This window comes from Lipophrys pholis, assembly GCF_963383615.2.
Source record: "Lipophrys pholis genome assembly, chromosome: 1".
Taxonomy (NCBI): Eukaryota; Metazoa; Chordata; class Actinopteri; order Blenniiformes; family Blenniidae; genus Lipophrys; species Lipophrys pholis.
The window spans coordinates 15,508,713-15,531,634 of NC_137635.1; the positions used below are offsets into that span (position 1 = coordinate 15,508,713).

Genomic DNA, 22,922 nt, shown 5'->3' on the forward strand with positions numbered 1-22,922 from the left:
GCCTGAGAAAGACGGCAGCAATTGCTGAAAGTTGTCTCAAGTTTGAGCTCAAAGATTAAAGAGCGTCTTTCTGTCATTCCCTCAAGTGAGAACGTGAAACTCAAAACTTCCTGAATCAACTGTTAGTTTCTTTATACAGTGTTCAAACATACATTAAAAAAAAAAGCAGAAAGATAATCAGGTCTGATGCTAAATGGTCCCTGTCGATAGATTACGCAATAATGCAAACCGCTACTGCTGCCGGTCAAAGCATCTGGGACTTATCAGCGAACAGATCTCCTTGTAGGTGCCATGGAGTGTGATGGGGTTACGGAGGGTTACGATTCCTCTGGATTTCAAAGATTTTAAAAGTAGGGTGCTGAATGAGTCTGATGGAGTGCACATTTATCAAAAGTGCCACTTCTGGCAGCCCCACTCGGACCATGTGGTTCTGTTTTTCCTAAACGTTTCAGTCTTGGTCAAGCAGCAGTAAGCAAAGCTCTGTATGATCTGAAAAATGAGACTATTAACTCAAAAGGAATTACAAGTCAATCCAACAATGTCAAATTACAGTGGAGATCCAATGCATCAATCAAGTAATCTGATCACCTGAATCATGAGCCATCATTCATCTATACTACTTCATTGAACTCTGGGTTACAGCGACCTGGAGCACCCAAAACCCCAGGCAAACACAGGGAGAACATGCAGACGTCACATAGAAAGGTTCCAAAAAAATACCAAAAACACCTAAAATGACTAAAATGGCTAAAATTGGTGTGAAGGGTAAAAAAAAAAAAAAAAAGTAGAACAGCAACTGATAAACTGCTGAAATAGCAGTATTGGTAAAAACAGCTTAAACTACAAGAAACAACCCGAGGACGTAGGCTGGAAAATCCAATTAGGACAACCAGGATCAAAGCTGGAGATTTCACTTATAACCAAAAGTCAAATGCATTAATTCAGGTTGTAGAAATGTAGAAATGTAAAAACTCCAGTAAAAACTCAAAACCTTCAAAAACAACCGCTGGTCCTTCTTTTTGGTCCAATGCACAACAACAACAACTTCAAGGTTCGGACTCAATGTAAAAAGATATCTGCTGTGATGACTGAATTTCTCCATGTGGGATTAATAAAGTCTGATCTTATCTTCTCCAGCATACGCAAACATGAGTGCAGAGGAAATATGGGGTTCAGGGGAGTCCCTCTTCCCAACAGGATATGTGTTTGTTTTACCATCAACAAATCCTGATAATTGCAAAGTGAACTGAATCATTTTTCCATTTTTAGAACTGAATGTGTTGGAGGTGTAATGGATATTAATCAAAATGATAAGATATGGCTTGAAATGCTTATAGTTCACCTGAATGGTTCCCTGAAGTCACCTAACTTTGTTGAATCATAAAATATGCTTGAAAACAAATTCTAACAGGCGATGGATGCATGGGACTTCTAAGTTATTTCAAATTAAAAGCTTTTGATGTGCATTTTTATTGTCCATAGATGTCAAATAATAAGTAATACAGCTGGGTGATAGTTGTGTATGCAGTATAAGTGAATTCCAGTTATTCAGAAAACCCCCTACGGCCTCTTCCGGTTCCCATAAGTCTGTGAAACCGATGGTTCGACGTCTCCTACGACTCTACGGGAGATTTATCAAGTGTGGAAAATTAGTGTGGGTTAAAGTTCAGCTCTGTAACCCGTGGGAGGAAAACACCCTTCATTCATCATAATTTCCCCGCAAGCACTCACTTCCTCCATCTCTGCACTGTCAGAAATCATCAGGAGATAGAAATGGCCCCAAAAACAAAAAAACAAAAACAAAATGGAGACAACTGTTTGTTACATGTTACTTTTAATGATGCAGGGATCAATCAGGAAAACATTTGGTTGGATTTCTTGGTTCACATAGTTCTGCTTCTTCACTGTATTGTGGTTGGTTGATGGTTCAAGACCAGGACCAGAGCATCCCAGGATCCAAAACAAGACCAAGACTTTAAAAGGCCGAGAGCTTAAAGCGCTTGAAAATGTCTCGAGCCTGGTCTGGAGGACTACGTCACTCCCTGCCAGCTTGAAATTCATTTTGTGTTAATGTCAGAATACTTTTTTTATATACCCAAAATGGAATGAAAAACAAAGGGATGGAAGAAACAGCCAATCGGAGGTGAGTTTTTCCTGACTGGTTGACTTCATGGCAGACTCGCCAATAACTTATAATAGAATTTTACACCATTGAAAACTCGTGATTTGTGCTCAAAATCCTCACACTTTTGGCACTAATACTGTATAACCCCATACGAAAATTTGCACAAAATGAAGCAAGAATGAGAGACGGTGATGAAATGTGATACTTCCTATTTGAACCATGCCCTTCATTTTCTCCACAGACTATCTACCTGAAAAATAAGCAACAATAAGGAGCGGTTGCATTTAGAAGAGGAGGCTCGGACAAGCACGATGCGTCAACATCCTTGTGTTTTTCGGGGATAAATTAGCACCTGCTGTTTGCTCACCTGGCTGAGTTCCACCAGATGTTCCTTCTCCTTCTGGAGCTTCTGCACAAAGTCGTCCTTCTGAAAGAGCTGCTCCGCCAGCTTCCTCACCTCGCTGTCTGACAGCTGCAGAGAAGAAGACAAGTCAGTGGATGAGAGAGGGCCTTTGCAGACTCTACAGTTGTCGAAAATATTCCACTTCAAGAGGATTCTCCACAACGGAAAGGTCCTTTATTCTATTGTCTTACTCATTGGAATTGATGTTGGCAATAGGTAGTTGACCCAATGGTGGATTCTTGACATAAGAAGAAGTTTAGGGCATCTTTTTTTTCCACAATTTAGCACGTTGTTTTTTTCTTCTCTGCCAAAGTATTTCAATAATCCAGCTTCTAAGTGTCCTAGTCATTCATAAATGATCTCTTTGAACCCGACGTGACTTCTTGTGACTTTAAAACCACAACGTAGGTTGGTAAAACACAAAAGAATACCAACAAGATAGAATCCTGTGGCTGAACATTAGGAACCTCGAAGAAAATACCCAAACAGTTGAAATACCTCAGCTCACCCGCATTCAGTCAGACTTGCCAAACCGAGTTCAGTGAACAGCATGAAGTGATGAAGATAAAGGGCGAAACATCTTCCCAGATTTATAGTCCACTCCAATTGAGCTGATTCGATTGTTTTTGTTCCACACTGTCAAAGCCCAAGTTAAAACAATGAAACATGTGGTAATAGATGGATTAAGGTTGCTATTAATATTCTTCACATGGTCTTTTTGCATGGACCATTAGGTAAATGTTCAACGCATCACAGTATCTGCCATCACTGGCGGAAGAGAAGTGAAGGGGTTCTCCGACAACATACTGCAAGAGGAAAACCGCAGACGTTCCTCAGGTGTCTGCGCGATCCATTTATCAAGACTCCTTTTCATTTCTAATGTTCCTCTGCTAAACATCTCTGTGTCCTGATGTGTTCCTCATCAATGGCGAGCAGCCACGATAGCCACTCTTTAAACTCTGCCTCTGCAGCTATTAACTCCTCTAGCCTTCCTTTGGAAAAACACATGTCACCATTCTGCCTCGTTCAAATTAACATCAAAGTTTGTCTTTGCGTGATCCAAAGACTTAATATGACACAAGGGTTCATTAGATACTGAGATACAGGGTCGCTCCGGGAACACGAATGTGTTGTAGGAAGGATTTCAGGGCGCACAGATGAGTCCCACGTTTTGCCTCGTCGGATCAAAGACATCAGGATCTCGCTCGGCCGGCTGTTATGACAGCAGGTCGCAAACAACCAACACAGCAACGCAGTGTCCTGCTCTTAAAGGAGTCGTCACTCCGAAATCACATTTTTCCTTTTAAAAACTTGCACGTTGGTGTTGGACCTCAGTTGAAACTTGCCTGAAAATCAGGAGTTTGAAAGTAGCTGAGTTTTTCTTTGTTTGGGCTCTTTGTTCAAACCAGAATCGTCCACAAGGGGGCGCACATAAAAACGGGAGATTTTGATTTTGCTCTTGTGTTGTCGTTAACACAGGAAAGCTAATATCAAAAACCAAACTCTGTTAAATCGAACCACCAGCTACTAGCCGCTAACCGCTAACGGGATTAGTATAAAATCTGAACCCCATGTGATTTACAAATGACTCTTTATTTCATCATAAATCCCCGGTGTGGATGTTTGTAGTTGCACCATCATTTTTCGTGTGAGCAACGGCCTGCTATGCTATCGCTATGATTGACAGTTCCTGCGGCCAATAAAGTCGCGTCTAACATTCATACCAGTGTACCGATGTTAGGAGTATACTTTCGCAAAAGGAAGTCGCTGTATGAAAACTATTGAATGAGCTAAATTTTAAGAATTGACTTAAAGACAATTTAAGGGAGACTGGAGACATGAGATTAGCAGGTGATGCGTCCTGTTCTTATTGGGGAGGGTTGACATTTTAACATGGTGTGACCAGTCAAATCTCTGGAGGCTGAGTCGGCACCATGTTGAGACATCGTGGCATACCTGTGTACAGATAGCATCTTAATCCTTTAATACACCTCGCCGAGGCAGATAAAGGGGTTTGGCTGTGGTGCGGGGGGGGATGGAGACATCAGCACAGTTTGTGCTCGCCGGTGTCTGCACGCTGGAGACGACGCTTCAGCTTAACCGAGCAGAACGACCTGCTACCTGAGATTTATGTTCCACACTCTGTAATTTATCATGAACGTGTTCCTACAGAGGAGGCGAGGGCAGCTCGGGTAATAAAAGCACTCTCTCACAAAGACTGTGACTGCTAATCTCTCTCACGCGGTTAACTTCAGAATTCACCAATGTTGTTGTGTTAAGTTACTATTTTAAATTCAATAAGGAAGATTAACCTCATAGAGGTGAGTTTGTCGTCGGACACCAACATGAAAGGTGTTCCTCTGTAGGTAGCATTGGTTCGAATCCCATTAGATTCATTCTAGAAGGTTAGATTCCCTTTATAAGAGCCAGAACTAGTTGAGAATAGACGTTTTAAACAGGCCATAATCTGGATGTCTATTTGACAGCCAGAACTAGTTGACAAATGACACATAAAAATGAGTTGAATCAGTTGAAAGAGACAGGTCACAAGCTGTCTGTTCAGCCCAACTGCCTCTATGACTCTTGAGGGAAGTAAATCATGACAGGCAAGAGGAGACAGCATTTGAAGTTGAATGCACAATGTCTGAGTTATGACCATTTTTTGTTTTGGTCACAAGGCATTGAACTTTTGAAGTCAACATGGAGAAACTTGCCACTTTGATAACCTTTCATCTTGTCAATACAATTATGTACATTAGTGAATGTTTTATGAGTACTGTCAATTGTCTCATTGGAGTACTGGTTGGTGCACTTGCTTTATAGACAGAAGATTGGGGGTTCAAATCCAGCTGGAGGTCTTTTTGGAGTTTACTTGTGTGTGCATGTCTCCTCTGGGTACTCTGGTTTCCTCCCACATTCCAAAATGTATGTTATTGTAATTGGTCATGTTAAATTACTTCTGTGTGAGACTGATGACCTGTCCTTTTTTTTTTGAAAAACATATTTTCATTGACGTCTATATGACGTCCAGACAAGACGTGACTATGGCGTCTTTCTTGGACGTCGTAGAAACTTTCATTCTGGCCCCTCTGAGGACGTCTTCTGGACGTATGGCGATGACGTCTTTTAGACGCATTTTAGACCACTTTTTGCTCAGTGGATTGTCTCGCAGGGTCTCTACAGCCTTCGATTCGCCATTTTTAGCAGTTAAAAACCATTTTTAGCAGTATTAGCTATTAGCTCTACCTGCTGAGCCTTTTCTTTTTAACTTTTTAATAAAAGAAATTTCCCATCCTCTTGATGTTTTTGCTGGTTTTCAATATTGTATCTTTAGCTATTTTTATTTATTTTTTAGCAGTTTTACATTTACCTTTTTTAACCTTGCTGACTATTGTAGCTTTAGGCCTTTTAAACAGTGTCACATCATTTTTAGCAGCTATATCTGTTTTACTTTTAACTTTTTTCCAGTTCCAGCCATTTTTTTTGATGTTTTTGGTGGTTTTATCTGTTGTATATTTAATTGGTTTTAGCAGTTATATCTATTCTACATTTATAACTTATTTGTGTTTTAAGTCATTTCAGCCCCTCCCTTTTTTTTGTTTTTTACTTTTTTTATTGCCAGGAATTTTAGCTGTTATAACTATTGTAATGATTTAGCCAACTTTTTCAAAGGCTATTACCTTTTTTCAATTCTCAGGCGTGTTTTGATTTTAGCGGTTTGTACTCTAACTTTGTTATTTGCCCAACTGTAAAAGTTAGATAAAAGTAGTTTAATCTGTCCAAGCTAAATAAAACTCTATTTTCTGTCAATGTTTTTCTTTGTTTGTGTTTAGCCAGTGAACTTTACAAGAGTTGCATTCAGAACATTTACTTTTACTGAAAACACAGTACAAGAGGCTCTGATATTGTGCTTTTGTGTGACAAAATGGAAATAAGAAAGTTCATTTGGACATGATTTTATGAAACTTTCAGGGAGAAGCTCCAGAGAGGCTGAAGGTGTCAGACCTCTGCAGCGCAGATCGGACAGTGATGGATCAATGCAGACTCCAAATTTCTCAATGTTTATAAACAAAAGTTGTCTATTGAGAATCTTCATTCAACAGTTGGAAGTATTGGTGCACTTGCAAAAACATTACGCTGAAAGCCTCAAATCATCTTGAACAAAAAAAGCGTTGAGAATCAGGTTTTAAAATTTAGATCTAGAAGACAGCTGCTGGCCACACTTCCTGCACAAAACTCATCATTTCCTCATCAAGTCTGTCCGCGGTCTCTCCCCCACCTCTTTGTCCTGCTCGGCCGCGGTCAGCTCTCCCTCCAGCTGCTCCAGGTCTTGCCTCAGGCTGCCGCACTCGGCCTCCAGCCGGTCCCTGTGCAGGGCCAGCTGGGCCGCGCAGGCCTCCTCCTCCTCCAGGCGGTCCGACAGGCCGGACAGCTGCCGCTCCAGCTCGCGCCGAGTCTTCTCCAGGTGGACGCAGCGCTGGTCCGAGGCCTGGACGCTCTCCTGCTCCTGCAGACCAGCCCACACAGGGACACCCTGTTTGAACTAAATGATGATGATGCTGGATTGCAGTTACTTTATCGTGTAGCCGTTGGGTTTCTCTCTCGTCGGTTAGTAAGTATTCCCTGCTTTTCAAAAAGTAACTTGTAACTGTAATCAAGTATAATTAAAGAATTTCCCTCTGGGATTAATTCTTTTTATTCAAGTTAAAGTAAATTATTGAGACAAGACAAACAGGGAGTTTTAACTAACATATGTTACTTTTTAATGCAAATACTTGCTTTTTAGTTTCAGCAACAAGTGAAGTACATCCAGTGCTTTTTTACAAAGTAACTAGTAACTCTAATCACGTACATTACCAAGCCAGGGCTAACTGAGAAACAAAAATACACCAAAAGCTACTTCACTTAAATAGGTACTTGAATTACTTTATCAGTTAAAGAAATTGAAAAGTATTTAAAGTAACTAGTAAATCCAATCAAGTACATTACAAAGACAAATTGAGAGTGATAACAGTATCAGCAGAGTATAATCCATATAATCTTGCCTGCTTTCTATTTTCATGAACTTATAAAGTAACTTTTACTTAGCAAAAAAGTACCCAGTAACTGTAATCGAGTGCATTATCGGGACAGGACAAACCGGGAGATAACAGTATCACAAAAGTTGGGAAAGAAAGTAACTCGTATCTGTAATGAAGTTATGACAGGGGAAAAGTCTTTTTATGTAATTATCTAGATTTTTCCAATGATTCATCCAATCATAATCCATTCGTCTTCAATGAAAATACTTGCCCTGTCACCTTGTTTGAACTAATCTTTAAATCTAACAAAGATCAGAAAAGTGGTGTCAGACAATCTAAAGAGAAAAAGGTCAAATAAAGTTGAAGAACGGTGGAGATTTGAGGAGACTAAAAGCAGCAAAGTTCAAGATAATCGCGATCTTACCGCAGCTCAAGATAAAACCTTTCCCCGCTGCTCTCAGCAGAAACCGTCTCTGTTTGTTTGAACTCGATTCACTAAAGCTCGACGCGGATTAGCGACTTCTAGCAGACGTCAGACCGGCCAGTCATCCATCACAGCAGTGGGAGCAGCTCCGGTGACTGCCGCCCTCGTACTCAGCCTCCTCATGGGCAAGGCGTCTGGAAGGAGCTGATGGCGTACCCAAATATCTGGGCACTTGTGAAATCATCGTCCCACCACATTTCCATCTGCTTCTGTTTCCATAAAAGCACTCGGTTTGAGTTCTTTCCACCTCGGTCTTGAAATCGCTTCACGACTTTTTTTCTATTTCTCCCATTCCCGTGTTAGCGCCTCAGTGTTGGACAGGTGGCAGCAGGTATGAGTGGAAATATCGACCCTCAAACCAACAGACATGAAGAGAAAGAGACGTGTTCGTCTTGTAAGAACATCAGTCTTTTTGGTTGACGTATCCTGTCAGAATTGCGCGTGTCAGCCAATTATCCAATCGACTTCTCCCTCCTCCTTTACCCTCGTGTGCTTCACCTGTGTTCCCCCCTACTTAACCCCCTTTCACCTTCTGTGTCACTGCCAGATCGCCTCGGTTGCTCAGTCTAAAGACATCCAGCAGTTCCTCCTGTTCATCCCTTGTCATCCTCTTGTTTTTGTTCATCATAATGGGACGGCGCAACCGTGGAGTTGGATGAGTTGGTGGATCACGTTATCAAATACAAATTTTACAGCAACTAAATCTGAATTGGGCTAAAAAGAAAATATGGGCGATTATCTGTCACAAAGTCAAAGGTATATGGAACAAAGGCAATCAGCGATTTCTGACGTTCGCCAAAGGTTGACCTGGACTCGGAGAACAATGTTTCTGGATCACCCCAAACATTTAATGGACTCTTCCATGGCCTAATATTTATCTGTGGTGAAAATTTTGACAAAATCTATGCAGTAGTTTTGACGTATTCATACTACAGACATAGAGACAAACAAATATCTCACAGTGATCCATATTCATGATAATGTGTTTGGTCCCAATATTGTTTGTGTCGTTATTTTACACACCGAGAAGATCATTTTGTCTTTTTAAAGTTCACCATGTTGGCATCAATCTACATCCCAATCCTCACCTGTCGTCATAAACCTCCTGGCTTCATGTTCTAAGTCAGACCTGGGCATCATAAAGCCCACGAGCCAGATGTGGCTTATTGCCTCTACTTCACCGGTCCTCAGGGAGTCACTAGAAAAGTAGCAGAGCTGGCAATTATTACTTCACAAAATTAGTGTTTCGTGGTAGAAAAAATTGAGAAAATACCATTTTTGTTTACTGAACTTTCCAAAAAGTAATCATGATTTCCAGACAAAGACTGAGTGAAAGTGACACAGGGAAACAGAAGCTCCGAAATATTGTGTTAAAAAACCAAACTGCAATTTTTATGACGAGGCCACTTTTGTCAGCTTATGTCTTGGTCTTCAGTAATCCAAATTTGTTTTTAAGGAACCCTTTGGGAAAATGAGTCCCCCGTCCCTGTCCTACACAGAACAAACCCTTGATCTTCGTCGTATTCCCCACATTCTCCAACCACACGTATCAGGTTTGTGTTACCCACAGCGGCGAGTCTGTGCCCCAGCGTGGTGCTGAAGCCGTCCCAGTCCAGCTCCTCAGGCTCGGCTTCTGGTGCGGGTCCCGCGTGGTTTCCGTTGGTTTCCTCGAAGTCATCGGAGAGGGAGTGGCAATGCTTGCTATGCCTCGCAGACGTCATCTCGGCGATACCAAAGTGTCTCTGAGCCTCTTCAGTCTCGCTCCAGGTGTTTTCTCTGCAGTAACAGTCCTAATTCACTCTGGTGATTTCAGTCTTCTCTCTCTCTCTCTCTCTCTCACAACACTCTTCCTCACCTTTTCGCCTCCTTCCTCCAATCTGTCAGAGGTCTTCACTTTTTCTTCCCTCTTTTCTTTTCAATCAACCGTTCATCACCGTCCCGTTTTAGAGCGCGCTGGCATACGCTGCTGAAATCCAAGCATTCCTCGGCGAGCAAGTCGACCCGGCGGTAACCCGCCGAAGGCAGCCGCTGCTCACTTTCACCGCAAACAAGCTTCTCTTGCTGACTTCTTTTTCTCTCCTGCTGGAGTCTCCTCCTCCAGAAACAGGTGGCTCTGCACAGGTTTTTTTGAAAAGGTGGTCCCGCGGGGACGGCGGCGGGGTCGGTGTAGGATGTCAGGTTGGAAGATAAAGGCAGAAACGGTGCCCCGTCAGAGCGGAGCAGCCCTCAGCTGCTCCATCAAAGAGACAAGACAAGGAAAACAAAGACACCCTTCCAGAGTCTGAATGTCTTTTCTCCTCTCCACTATAATTGACATAAATGTCCTGTGTGTCCACGCCTACACGGACCAATACAATGTCACGGCATTCAGTTTAGCCGGAACAACGGAGCATATTGTTACTTTACTTTCAAGTGGAGATGTATTTTCTACAATGCAGAAGCAACGACAACCATGAGAACTTTTCTTCATATTTCAAGGCGTCTTGCCCGATCTGCCATCGCTCTCTAATTTATATTTCCCTAAATCACATCATATAAATAGATTTAAAAAGGCCCTGTTTACATGACAATCAGTTGGAAAAAGTTTCATGTTTAGACTGCAAAGTTTTGAAAGTTTAAAAGCTGTGGCATACATGTCAGGCCACTAGTTGGTGCTCTGTTTTTTGTAATGCAACCACCCATGCATGCTGTCCATTGCTTTGTGGACATCCCTTAACTTTCCATAGAGAAGGAAGACATTTTCTATTACCCATCAGATTTCACTGTTTACTGTACTGACGTTCAATCATTTCCTCTGGAACTCAGTGCGAATTGGAATGTCATTTACAAATGCCAACAGAATCCAGATTGCTCTTTTTCAAGTTGTTTTAAACTCTTTCTTCGCCATAAAGGCCCGCTCAGCATCGGCGGTATGTAGAAAATGTGTCTACATGTATGCAGATGATGGGGTTGTCTGTGGGACCATTCAGACCTGGTGTCAACATGTGTTTCCAGTGAATCGTCTGAATAATGCAAATTCTAAATGCTTCTAGAGAAAACCAAACAAGTGTTGGGGAAAATTGAAAGGAGAAAACACACGTCCAGTCACAGCTGGTGTACGTTAACAAGAGAAAGAGGACTTTTGTTTGGAAGAGCAAATCGCAAAGCACAAAAACATCGACATCATCTGTGTAAGTGTTTGGAATCTTGGTAGACTTGATGTAGCTTCGCTAGGCCAGAACATTCAATCTGGTTGAACTCTTATACTTGCAACATGTCAGCATGCAGATTTCACAGCACATGGTAGCCATTTGTTCGGTTAGTTACTGCAAACCATTTGGAGCAACTCACATGCAAATGCAATGACGTGTGCTAAATCAGACCATATTTGGAGACGGACGTATCCCACACCCACGCCGTGTTTTTTTTTTTTTTTACACTAATCATTCATATGCACATCATTTCTTGTGCATTCCATTCACAGAAATTGAGCGTTAAAGTCATTGTGACCCCGCTATGCAGCCATGTATGACCTTTCTAAGCTCCAAATAGCTGAAATAACATTTCAGACTAAAGCAAAGGATAAGCACCGCGCCAATACCACGGAGCGAGGAGGACATCCAGCCACACATGAGCAAAATAGAGGAGTTCTGAGAATTCAGACTGTCGTATTTTGACAATGCGGTCTGGGTTGTCGTGCGGAGAGGCAGCACAGAGGGATCTCTTCATGTTACTCCCACTCAGGCTGGAAAAGCGTCTCCAGACGCCGCTCATGTCCAACACCAACACCGTCATATCTGAATATGAATCATACAAACTGCGGAGTCGAAGCAGATTTGTCTGTGATAGTTGAAGGTAGATTACTCGTTAAAAAAAACAAAAACATCTTTCATTCATTCATTGATGCTGATTACAGAGTCAGAAGGTAAGGTAAGGACACAGTTCCGAGATTAAAAGCATTACAGGAAAGCCCTCTGGTAACACAGATGATCTTTGACAACGTCTGCTGCTAAATGCAAGCCACATTTGTGTCTCGGGACGGCAGGGAAAACATTGCCCCACAAGGTAGAAAGCCTGGTAATTTAAGTGCCAGCTGCCTTTTCGTATCCTCACAGAGAGATGAGTGATAACACCACAGGGAACAGGCGGCCGGATGTTTGTTCTTTAATGGAAGATCTCGAGGTGTCGTAAAAAAAACACTATTAAGGCTCTGCAGGCTTGATAACAGACTCGCACCTTGTCATTGTCGCGAGTTCCACTTATCGGATGTTAGCATCGGCAAGCTATGGCTCGCGTAATGTTTAACAAGTTCGTCATGATGACTGTGTTTGTTTCCCGAGCTGGTACGCTAATGTGTCAACACACATGCAGGACGCATTTCAAGGTGTGCTTTTCCAGTATTTTTGTTTTTTTTAAAGCAGTCATTAACTGGTAATTAAATATTATTTTTATTAAAACAAACATTTACAACTCAATGTTTTGGTGAAAATGAATGGGATGTATTTTGCAGGCATATTAAAATGCAAGATCATCATTTTTGTTGTTGGTGTACTCACTGTCTATAAAGACTTACTATAAGTTCCATCCATTCATCCAGACAAACCCACACTTTAAATGATCAGAACCGCCTCAGCTGAAAAGATCAATTCGATCCTTAAACTTTAAAAGAACCTAAAGCTTGACACCGAGTTCAGGAAAAAAGGGATCTTATCATATTTCTCAATAAAAGCATCAGTCCTCTGCCTACAAGTTAATCTTTCCAATTTTTCAGTGGATTCCCGTGTTTCCTGCCCTTGGTCATCCAGTTGGTCTTTGATTCCCCAGCCTCTCTTCACTCTCCTCCCTCCACACCCTCGTCCATCTCCTCCCGCCACTCTTGGGTTTCTCCTCAGGTCCCAGAAAACTTCAGAGCCGGTCCAACATGAAAGGTTTTCCACATGCAGAAGTAGGACAGTTCTGCACATTTAATTCCCATTAGTAGTAATTGAGGGGTTAACGGTGAGCGTTCTTGGTTTGAATTGTGGAAGCAATGAAAAAGTTATTGTCTTGCTGTGGCAATCCGTAAATTCCTCATTTCGCTGTAATTGTCTGTTTTTACCACTGTTTTGCACTGAACGCGTGAATAGGAAGAGATGGTGCTCTATACTTTTATCCTTTAGTGGTGAAAATCAGCATCTTGCATTTCAAAGTCTGAAGAGACCTGACGCAACATTTGGTTCCTTTTTCCTTCAAATGTCAATCAAAACAAATATATGATGCACGTTGCAAGTTGTTCTCGAAGGAGAAATACGTTCCTGAATGTCGAAAGCGGGGGTGTAAAAACATAAGGCCCGTGGTCACAACACAACACTGAGACCTGAACTCAGATACTGGCTGTACAAGAAGAAAGTCACTCTTTGAGGTTCGTGTTGACTGAACAGGGCAGAAGATCACTGAGTTTGAGTTCAACAGCCAATGAGCCTTCAAATATGTGGCTCGGGCTGCTTGTAAGTTCACACCAGCCTCTTCATCTTGCGGGGTTTTCTTGTTCTTGGAGCACAAAAACCAAAGAATGTAAAGAAATCTTATGAGAAAAATATATACCAAGTACCAATACCAAAAGAATGGATCCCTTACAGTATGTAGCTTGCACTGCTTGTAATTTGACACCAGCCTCTTCTTCTAAACCAGCTGAACTCAGCCAGAAAGTGACGTCAGGTCATGGAAACAGACTTCCCTACAATCTGCAGGGTGCACACTCCCTTCAAACCTTTTGGACACGATAGTTCGATAATAATAAGTTCCGTTTTTGTGGAAACAGAATATCAGAAGGTTGCCATCCCTCCGGGACCACGTTGACCTAACCGGGCGGAAGTTAAGCTTGATTAACAGTGAGGTATTTCTGCCGAAGCAACGATGAAAGATATGCGAGCTGTCACTCCGGCGGGAAAGGAGGCTAATGAGGAACGGGACCTGGCTCTCCTGGAAACCTGGAAGTCTCCGTCTAGGCGCCTGCAGCAGCACTAAATTGCTCCGACAAGGGGTCACATTTCCCTCAGCAGGCCCCCGAGATGTGAGTTATCTCGGCCGATCTGTCTCCTCTGATGATTAACTCCATTATTTCTGCTCGGCTAATCTAAGACGTGTTGGGAGTCTGCAAACACCTGCTGATTTTAATTTAAAGACATAGTGAAAAAAAGAAGAGAGAGACCAAAGACAAAAGAAATTACCTGTAAATACACATTGCACTTGAGTTGCACAGTAGGATAAAAATTGCACAGATTAGAATCTGTGTCGCCTCTGAATATGTCACCTGCTTGAGTTTCCAAAGTCACCTTCTGGTCTGAAAGCCACACTTAAATCCAAAAAACGAATAGTCCCTGATGATAATAGAGTTTCATTGAATGAGGACAGACCAACTTAATTTCTGGAATGTTTGTTTACATCTACGACAAGTGAAGAAGAACTACTAAAAATGTTACAAAGGAAAAAAAACCTCTGCTAAAATCAGCTCAAAACTATGAAACTGCTCAAATGAATAAAATCGCTCAACTAGAACAAATGAACAGTCAAAATAATACAAATAAAGTAGCTTTTAAACATTGAACAGTTTAAGCAGTTATAATGGCTAAAACGGTTTTGGCTAAAATAGCTGAAGGTGCTACAATAACGAGAAAAGGTAAAAAGGTAAACTGCAACGAAACTGATGAAAGAGTCAAAATGGCTTGAAAGGCTAAACCAGCGGTGGTGCCCCTTTTATTGTTAATGAATAAATAAAGAATTTATTCAAATTAATAATTTCAATAAATAAATAATTTTACATAATTTATTAACTTCAAGTAATTAATCAATTACTTTAGGAGTTGTTAATGAGTAAATGGCAGTTTATCTCCATTAATAATTTCGAGTGCTTCCAGTGATTTATTACTTTCAGTAATATATTACTTACATGAATTTAATGCTAATGACCAAACCTAAATCCCAACATTGGCTAAATGTCAACGAGCAAACATTGTCAAATAGCAACAATGACCAAAACTGCTAACAAACTATATAACTATATAAGACAAAGCGGCAAAAATGGTTAAGATTTGAAAAAACAATTAGCAACAAAGCTAAAAGGCTTAAATTTGCCAGAAAATAAAAATGGCCATAAACGTTATATTCAGCTAAAATGACTTAAACACTCTATATTGCTTAGCCAATAGCTACTAAGGCTAAAACACTTGAATTAGCCATTAACTAAAAACAACTTAAATTGGAAGAACAAAATGTGAATCAGCTTAAGCAGCTACAATTGCTAAAATGCTGAAGCAGTAAGAAACTGTTAAACTCACTAAGAAGGCTAAGTAAGCCTAAATCAGCTTAAATGATCAAAACACCTGCAAATGAAAAAAGATTAAGTTGAAATTATAGAAATGCTTGTAAAAAAAGAATATATATTTAGTTCCAAACTAACTATAAAACTTTATAAATAAGTGAATAAAATGTTTATGTGGATAGCAAAACTATAAATAAATGTGCTTTGCAGCATTAGACAAGTTTTTTTTTCTGTTTCAACGTGTCTTTCGGTGGAAAAAGTTAAACTCACATTAATTAATCTGGTTAAAGCGAGTGTGCAGACGACACCCGGCCTGGACTGCCGGCGGGCGGAGACGAACAGTTGACACGTGAATTTATAATGTCTAGACGGCAGTAAAAGAGATTGACCAGATTGAACTGCCTCAGAGGCTTTATGATGTGCGCCGGCCTCGTCTCTGAAGAGTCTGCTAAGGCACTCAGGAGCATTAACAACCCAATCCCACGGGCAACCCCGGAGCGCTTTCCACAAACACGGGCCGCGGCCGCGCTGCTGCACATTCTCTCGTTTCCCCCAGAGACTCCAACCGGACCGTCGCTGTCGTAGAGGTTGTTCTGAGTCGCCTGCAAGTTCCTGACAACAAAGACGCTGGTCGATTGACTCTTTGTAAGGATGAAAAAATCCAGTTTTCCAAACACGTCTCATTTCAGCTGATTCTCTGAGAGTAAACCCGGGTCAACTCCTTGGGCCCAATGGTTGCACGTTGTGTGACATGTTACAATAAAAATAGTGTTTTATGAAGGTTTTTATGGCACTTTTTGACCACTTCAGTGACTCATACATCCAGCTCTGCCACAAGTGAGGCCTGTGGCTGTGAAGGAGCTTTTATATACTCACGCCAACGTTTTCAAGTGGAAACAGAAAACTTTCGTAGCGTTTTGGGCGTCTGTTTACATGACAAGGATGCTTGGCATCACTGACAACGCATGTTTTTGAAAAGAGTTTTGAAGGTAAATGGTAACTGGATTTCACTTATATATTGTTTCTCAACTGCTTGAGCAGTCTCCAAAGTGCTTTACACATTGATTTTTCATGAATTTTTTATAAGTTTGTAGGTGGAGCTGTGAAGCCATTTTGCCCTGCCGATGTCCGAAACCAATGGAGGTTTGATAGACGTGTATGGTAGATACATATGCTAATATTACCGAAAATATAAACCAATACAGGCATTTTTGGTGTGTCAGTGTGCATCCTTGTAAAGAATTGAACAATGACTTCATGGGGTCTTACTCAAATTAAACAGTTTTACAGATTTTTTTTAATCTCATTTATCTTTCACATTTTGCTGCCCTGCTAGCTATTAGCGCTCCATGGAAAAACAAACGTAAAGAAATGTGGGAACAACGCTCCAACATTGGAACTTGGCGACGGACTATAAGACGAGCGCCAAGTGACCCACGGCCAAGATAGGTAGTTTCAGTTCAGAAACATGTGTACTCACAGCAGGCAGAAAGGGACAATGATGAAAGAATGAGCAGAATGAAGGTAAAAATGCCGTCACGGCGGGTCAAACTGCAGAGACCGTCTTGTTTTTCTTTACATTAAAATGTCGATTAGCACAGTTCTAGAGTCGTTTCGCAGACAAAAGATTCAGTCCAATCAAGAAAGCGGTTTTCCCACCATAAAGCGTGTGTTAGCGCTTCCTTCCGAGAGCTGAGCCCACAGAGTCCACCTCGCCTCGCCGTAAAGACGTCAGTCAGACTGTGAGCCCCGAGGCCAGGAAGCAGCCTGGCGGAGCGGTGACAGCAGCGAGAGTCAGAGACTCACTCCAATAAAAGGATCAGCTGGAAAACGGTCAACACAGCAGTAAAAACGAGAGAAAGCCACAGCATTAAAACAAGCTGGAACACAGCCACCTCCCTCTCTCTGGAAGGGTATCATTATCCACTTAATTCCCTCTCTGCCCGGGGTCGGCATAATGACCACGTTCAGAATCCCTTATCGAGCAGAAATTCAGACTTGATCGCAAATTACGTGAAGAGGATGGAGTGGAGGAGACAAGGGGGGAAAGGCGGCAGAGACTTACAGCTCGGTATTTGGCGGCCGCCTCATTCTTCTCCCTGTCGAGCCGGCCGTTGTGCTCCTCCAGCTCTCGGACCCTGGACAGGAGACGCTCGCTCTGCTCCAACGCTCTCCTCAGCTCCTCTCGCTCCCTCATCCCTCCCGGAAAGGATCTCTCTCTCCACCAGGTTTGATATTTCAGCTCTCCGACTCCCTCTCACTGGAGTCTGGAGTCTCGGCTGCACCCCCCCACCCCCACCCCCCACCTCCTCCGTCTCCTCGGAGCTCTTTCTCCTTCGTCCACATGGTGACAGAGAGTTTTGCCCTCCACATGGGTGAGCACACAGAAGTACTCCGGCCTCCTGCTAGATTTCTTGCACTGCGACTGCACTGGTCAGGAGGACCTAAACATTGTAGACACGGTAGTGTATACTGTACCAGCCTTTTGTCTTGCATCTGCTTGTCAGATAACTTTACATTTATGCTTCTTTGCATTTGTTTGAAGATACTTAGTTATTAAAGTAATATGGTAAGCTGAATATATGTAGTCTTGCTGTACATTCAAAATCTATCACGTTTCATAAGAACTATTTTTTTATTGATACATTTTTTTTGCAAATGACTGAACAATTGGATGACAAGTCGTCCATTTTATTGTTTTAACCAATTCCCACTCAACCTGCCCTCCCTTAAACAAAAGAGGCTGAAACAAGAAAGAATGGTCCATTGGTCCCAACTAGTGAAATGGGACTTGGGTTGGTACATTTTATCAAATGTTTAGCCATTTTCTTATTGGTTTATGCAGCTTTATCTAGTTAATTCTTTTCAAATGTAGTTTTTGGTTCATTTTAGCCAGGTTATAACTGAAAAAATAAAAAATCTGTTAGAAAATGACCATTTACATATATTTCTACGAAAGTTGAAGGGGCACCTCCAAAAGGGGTTTAACTAGATTGCAGACTCCTGAGCTGGGTGCTAACTTTGTAGTTTTATGTGTTCATACAGTGAAAATGGTGTTTATATTGGATTTTTTTAATTTTTATTTTTTTTTGCTTTTTAGATGAAACAGACAATTCCTCCAGACAATTATCTGAAAATCCTGGAAAACCGCTTTCGATTCGAAGAATACTGCTAAATCAGATGTTAATTTGTCTACTATTCTGCAACACGAACTTCACAAACAGCGTTTTGGTCACTTTACTAGAATAGTAAGTTTGTTCTTTACAGTGTGAGAGGACTTAAAACCACACAGGCAGTTAATTGGGGGTGACTGCTACCATGAGGACGGTTCAGTTCAATGGATTTAAAGGGGACATATCATGCAAAATCCACTTTTTTAGCCCTTAAATGCATTTTGTTGTATATTTAGAGTGTTTAGAAGTACAGAAAAGTTCAAAGTAGTCTCTTCAGGTGCTCCGTTGATATCTTTATATTCTGTTTTGGTCATATTTTGCGATCGGTTTCGATTTTTCTATTCTCTATTACGTTTTTTGAACAATGACGTCACAGTATTCTCAGCGGAACTGCCAAATTAGGACATCGACATTTCGAGCAATCCGCCATTTTTGTTTCTCACTGCGATTTTGTAGTCCAACCGAAGTTACGAGAGGATAAGTCGAAATGTTCGGTTGTTGGATGTAGTAACCCACAAGCTTCGTTACACCGTCTCCCAGCATCAGAACCTTTTCGAAGTGCCTGGTTGAGTTTTATTTTTCACAGAAATGTACCCACATCTGTGGGTAAGGTCATTTTTGTGTGCGCGAATCACTTTAAGAATGACTGCTTCAGCAACCTCCGCCAGTATAAAGAAGGATTTGCCGAAAGACTTGGTCTGATTGAGCGGTCAGTTCCTTCTATCTATGGAGACGATGAACAGAGCACTTCGGTAAGCTGTATATAACGCTAAAAAGTGTGATGATAAGACGTCCCTGTCATTGTTTTGTTAGCATTAGCAGTTGCACCGTCTTCATATGTTAGCGCTGTGTGCTCGTTTTAGATTATAATGTAACTTCTGTGTTAAATAGTCGTTGTAATACAGGCAGTATTGTAGTAGTGGGCATGGATGGAGAAGTTAGTGTAAATATAGTAACGCACCATTGCGTTACATCCATATGAAGACGTTGTTCTGCAGGTGCATCATCGTCATTTTCATCTCGCTCCGCCGGGTCCGACTCTGGCTCCAACATGTATGGCTGGATGGACAAATCTTCCGTTGTTGACATTTTGTAAATAATGTGTGAATATAAAGTTTCTGCGCCGCTAGATAATTGTATCTGTTCTATCAAACTACAAAGATGGCCGAACAGGATGACGTTGAACCGAGTGTCACCTCTGCAACCTGGAGAGGAGGCGGGGTATGAAGTGTCTCATTTGCATTTGAAGAGACCGCCCCAAAACGAGTTGCTCTCAGAAGCACATCAGAAAAGGGGTTGAAAAGGGGCCTGTGGAGCTCTAATAATGAGGAATTCAGACCCAAGCATTGCAGTTCCGCGTTGTATAGACCACAACTGTATGATTTATATGTAAAAAGGAAGGATTTAAAAGCATGATATGTCTCCTTTAAGCAAAAAGAAGGAGATGAGCTGTGCAGCACACGGCGCGACGCACTGATTCCTCTTCGAACACCCGGAGGGCAAACTGAGTTGATACTGAAACCACAGATTGCAACTTGCTGGAGAATTGTCATCACCTTTCAATCAGTTCACCATCTGCCCGGATCCCTGCAGCTTTTCTACGACGGAGCGTCGTAAAAACTACCGCGCAGTGATTCAGACAGACGGTAAAAACGCAGTTTTAAGACCCCGGACGTACGGTGGAGGTCGAGTACTTAGCACGACTTCGTGAAGAAGCAGTGGTGACTGCGATCAGATGTTTCAGCTCCTTGGGAAAGCATGTTTACTCCGAGCAAATCTTTGCGTGGTACAGAGATCGGAGGTCAGGGGTGGAGTTCAGACGGTCTTATCTGACGGAGACGGTTGGATTTAATTGCAGTGAGGAGACCTCGGGCTCGGTCCGTCTTCTCTCGATGGCCTCGGCGGTCCGTCAGACCTCACTGAAGCAGAGTCTAAACAGACACACTCTGACGTAAACCACAACACGAGTCTGCAGTGTTTTTCCTTCAGACAGAACTTGATAATTCTTATGGCAACTATTGCAGGTTTGTTGGTGTCTGAATAGTTAATAAACCAAACAAACCTTAAAGTGAAAGGAGTTATCAAACGTACGAAGACAAATTAAGTGAGGTTATTAACCATGAAACGCAGGATTGACAGGTTTTGCTTTAAGGCAGTTTGAAAACTGTGAAGCATGTGGAAAGTCTTAAAGTACTTCTGCCAGATAACTAATTGGGGAAGTCAATCAAAACTGTTCAGCTTAAGAAGAGAATTTAACTCATACACACAAAAAAACTACTATTAGCTCATCATACAGCAATGCTTTTTTCATGGATCACTTCAACAGCTTCACAAAGTCATATATATTGAAGGATTTTCAGGGTTTCCACCAATGAAATTGCCAGTTTGTGCAAGTATGTCACGCTTGGTCACAGTTATACTTCTAACTCCTCTTATAGTTTTATTGACTTCCACATTGTCTCAAGGTCCAGCTGAGAGGAAAGACTTAGGTTTATGCGACAACGTGAAAACGGCGTTTACATGGCAACGTTTTGAACTCTACACACAATGTAGTTTTCATGTTGGGCCAGTAGTGGGTGCTGTTATTTCTTTCCGTAATGAATAACCACACACACATGCGGGGAGAGAACAATACACTATAAACATTAGCAATAGGAGTACACAGATATTTGTATAGACAATTTGGATTATTTTCTATTTGCATGTGGGTAGAAGAACTATTGACTGCGACCGTAGTGCGAATGCTCAGAAAAGTTGTGTTTCCAAAGAGATGGAGTCAAATAGGTTCTTATTCAGTAATTCCGAGCAACATTGTCGTGTCAACAGACACCAAAAATGCAACAAAGTTCTCCATTTTCACTTTAAAATGTTGTCATTGAAACCATGGTTGAAATAACTTAGCTTTACTTCTTTTAATAATATTAAGGATCAAAAGTCATTGAACTGGTATCGAATTGTGAAGTTTGTTGGTATCAGGATCTCGTCTTAATTCCTGAAAAAAAAAAATGATAACAAACTCCTATACTCTACATCCAATAAATTTTTTTCTACCTACCAAACAGACCACTAGACCGCCATTATCCAAAGTCTGCCCCCAAGTGGCCAAACAATCTGTATCACATTTTTCACTAAACACGGACTGTTTTGAAGGTTGTTCAAAATTTCTAGCTTTAGTTTTTGTGCAATGCATTTTTGAAGCAGGCAAATTGAAAAAATATGCTTTCCGAGGCAAATAAGGCGTCTGCCTCTAGCTTGCGTCTACCTTCACGCCACGCTGAGTCTGCCTTTCCATCTACACCTAACAAGATGCTACAAGTCATTTTGGCTTTACCTCCAGAGCAAACAAGAAAAAAAAATTTCTCCAAAAGATGGTTTGGAAAAACAGATGTGAGCTGATTTTTCCACTGAAAAAGAAGAACGGGGAGTTTAAAAGGGAAAGCCGGAGTTGGAGGGGAACCTGTCGCTGCTTGATTGTGTGGAAAAGAGTCGTCATTAGCTCGGCTCTCTGACCCCTGACAGCCCGTTTACCCCGCAGAGCCGACACACCGCGCAGTTTGTCAGCGGGGGGGAAATTAGACGGGGAAACACGGTGTCGTCTTTCCGAGGTGCGCGGCTGGTAATTGCCGTGCTGTCCAAACAAGATTTAGGACGTGAGGGTCTTCACCGCCGCAAGGGTTTGCCTCCTGACACATCTGAACTTCCGCCACATGGAGTCGGTGCGGGCGCACAATGCGGCCCCCCTGTCACCGCGGGATTTGCCGTCGCACTCAACATCAATCCGACGGCAGAAGAAGCCGACGGAGATGAATGCGACGCGTCAACGGTTTCAGATTTAGCGAGATCACTGGGCTCGAGCCTCTTAAGCTGGCGCTATTGTCCAAACTAAACGCTCCTTTTGTCACTCTGCAATCCCTCTCCACCTGATGAATGTGCTCCAGTGAAGGTTTTTCGTGTTTTGACTTGACACTCGAAGGTGTTATTCTGCACCTCCTGTCGCAGAAAAACAAACTTCTCAACTGTACATGTGATTCAGAACTCGGGGAAAAGACCACATCTTTACCTTGACATTCCCAGTCCGAGTGAAGGCTGCTCCGATCTTAATCCCAAGATCTCCATCCGTCTCTTGTATTTGAACAGCTGTTACCACCTCGACTCAATCTGTATACGCGTCTCAATACTGTTCAGGTGTGTCAAACATCTAAGAAGCCTTAGTACTGCGAAAAACAAACGAAGGACGAGTCCTGGAAGACGTTTCTTCGAAGACGTTGGCCTTGACTAGCCAGTTACATTAAGGAAACAGTATGAACTGATGAAGCCACTTCAATAACAGGAAGGTTTATGAATTCAAATAAAAACTAAAGTTCCTGATAAACGATGAAGGCAAATCAATAGTTGGAGCGTGAGATTCTTCAACACAGGGGAAGGGTTGACAGAGAT

At 41.9% G+C, this 22,922-nt stretch overlaps 1 protein-coding gene across 1 annotated transcript in view; it reads right to left on the reverse strand.

The window, feature by feature from the left end:
• The window catches only part of LOC308113187 (uncharacterized protein MYH16), a 44,572-nt gene extending 27,018 nt beyond the window's left edge, over positions 1 to 17,554 (reverse strand). Inside the window, exons 1-3 of the mRNA XM_080469235.1 lie at positions 17,378 to 17,554; positions 6,808 to 7,035; positions 2,493 to 2,597 (exon numbers count right to left, since the gene is read on the reverse strand). Coding sequence (XP_080325361.1) covers positions 2,493 to 2,597; positions 6,808 to 7,035; positions 17,378 to 17,509 — 465 coding nt within the window. The 5' untranslated portion in view covers positions 17,510 to 17,554. The remainder of the gene's footprint in view (positions 1 to 2,492; positions 2,598 to 6,807; positions 7,036 to 17,377) is intronic.
• Between the last annotated feature and the right edge of the window lie 5,368 nt (positions 17,555 to 22,922).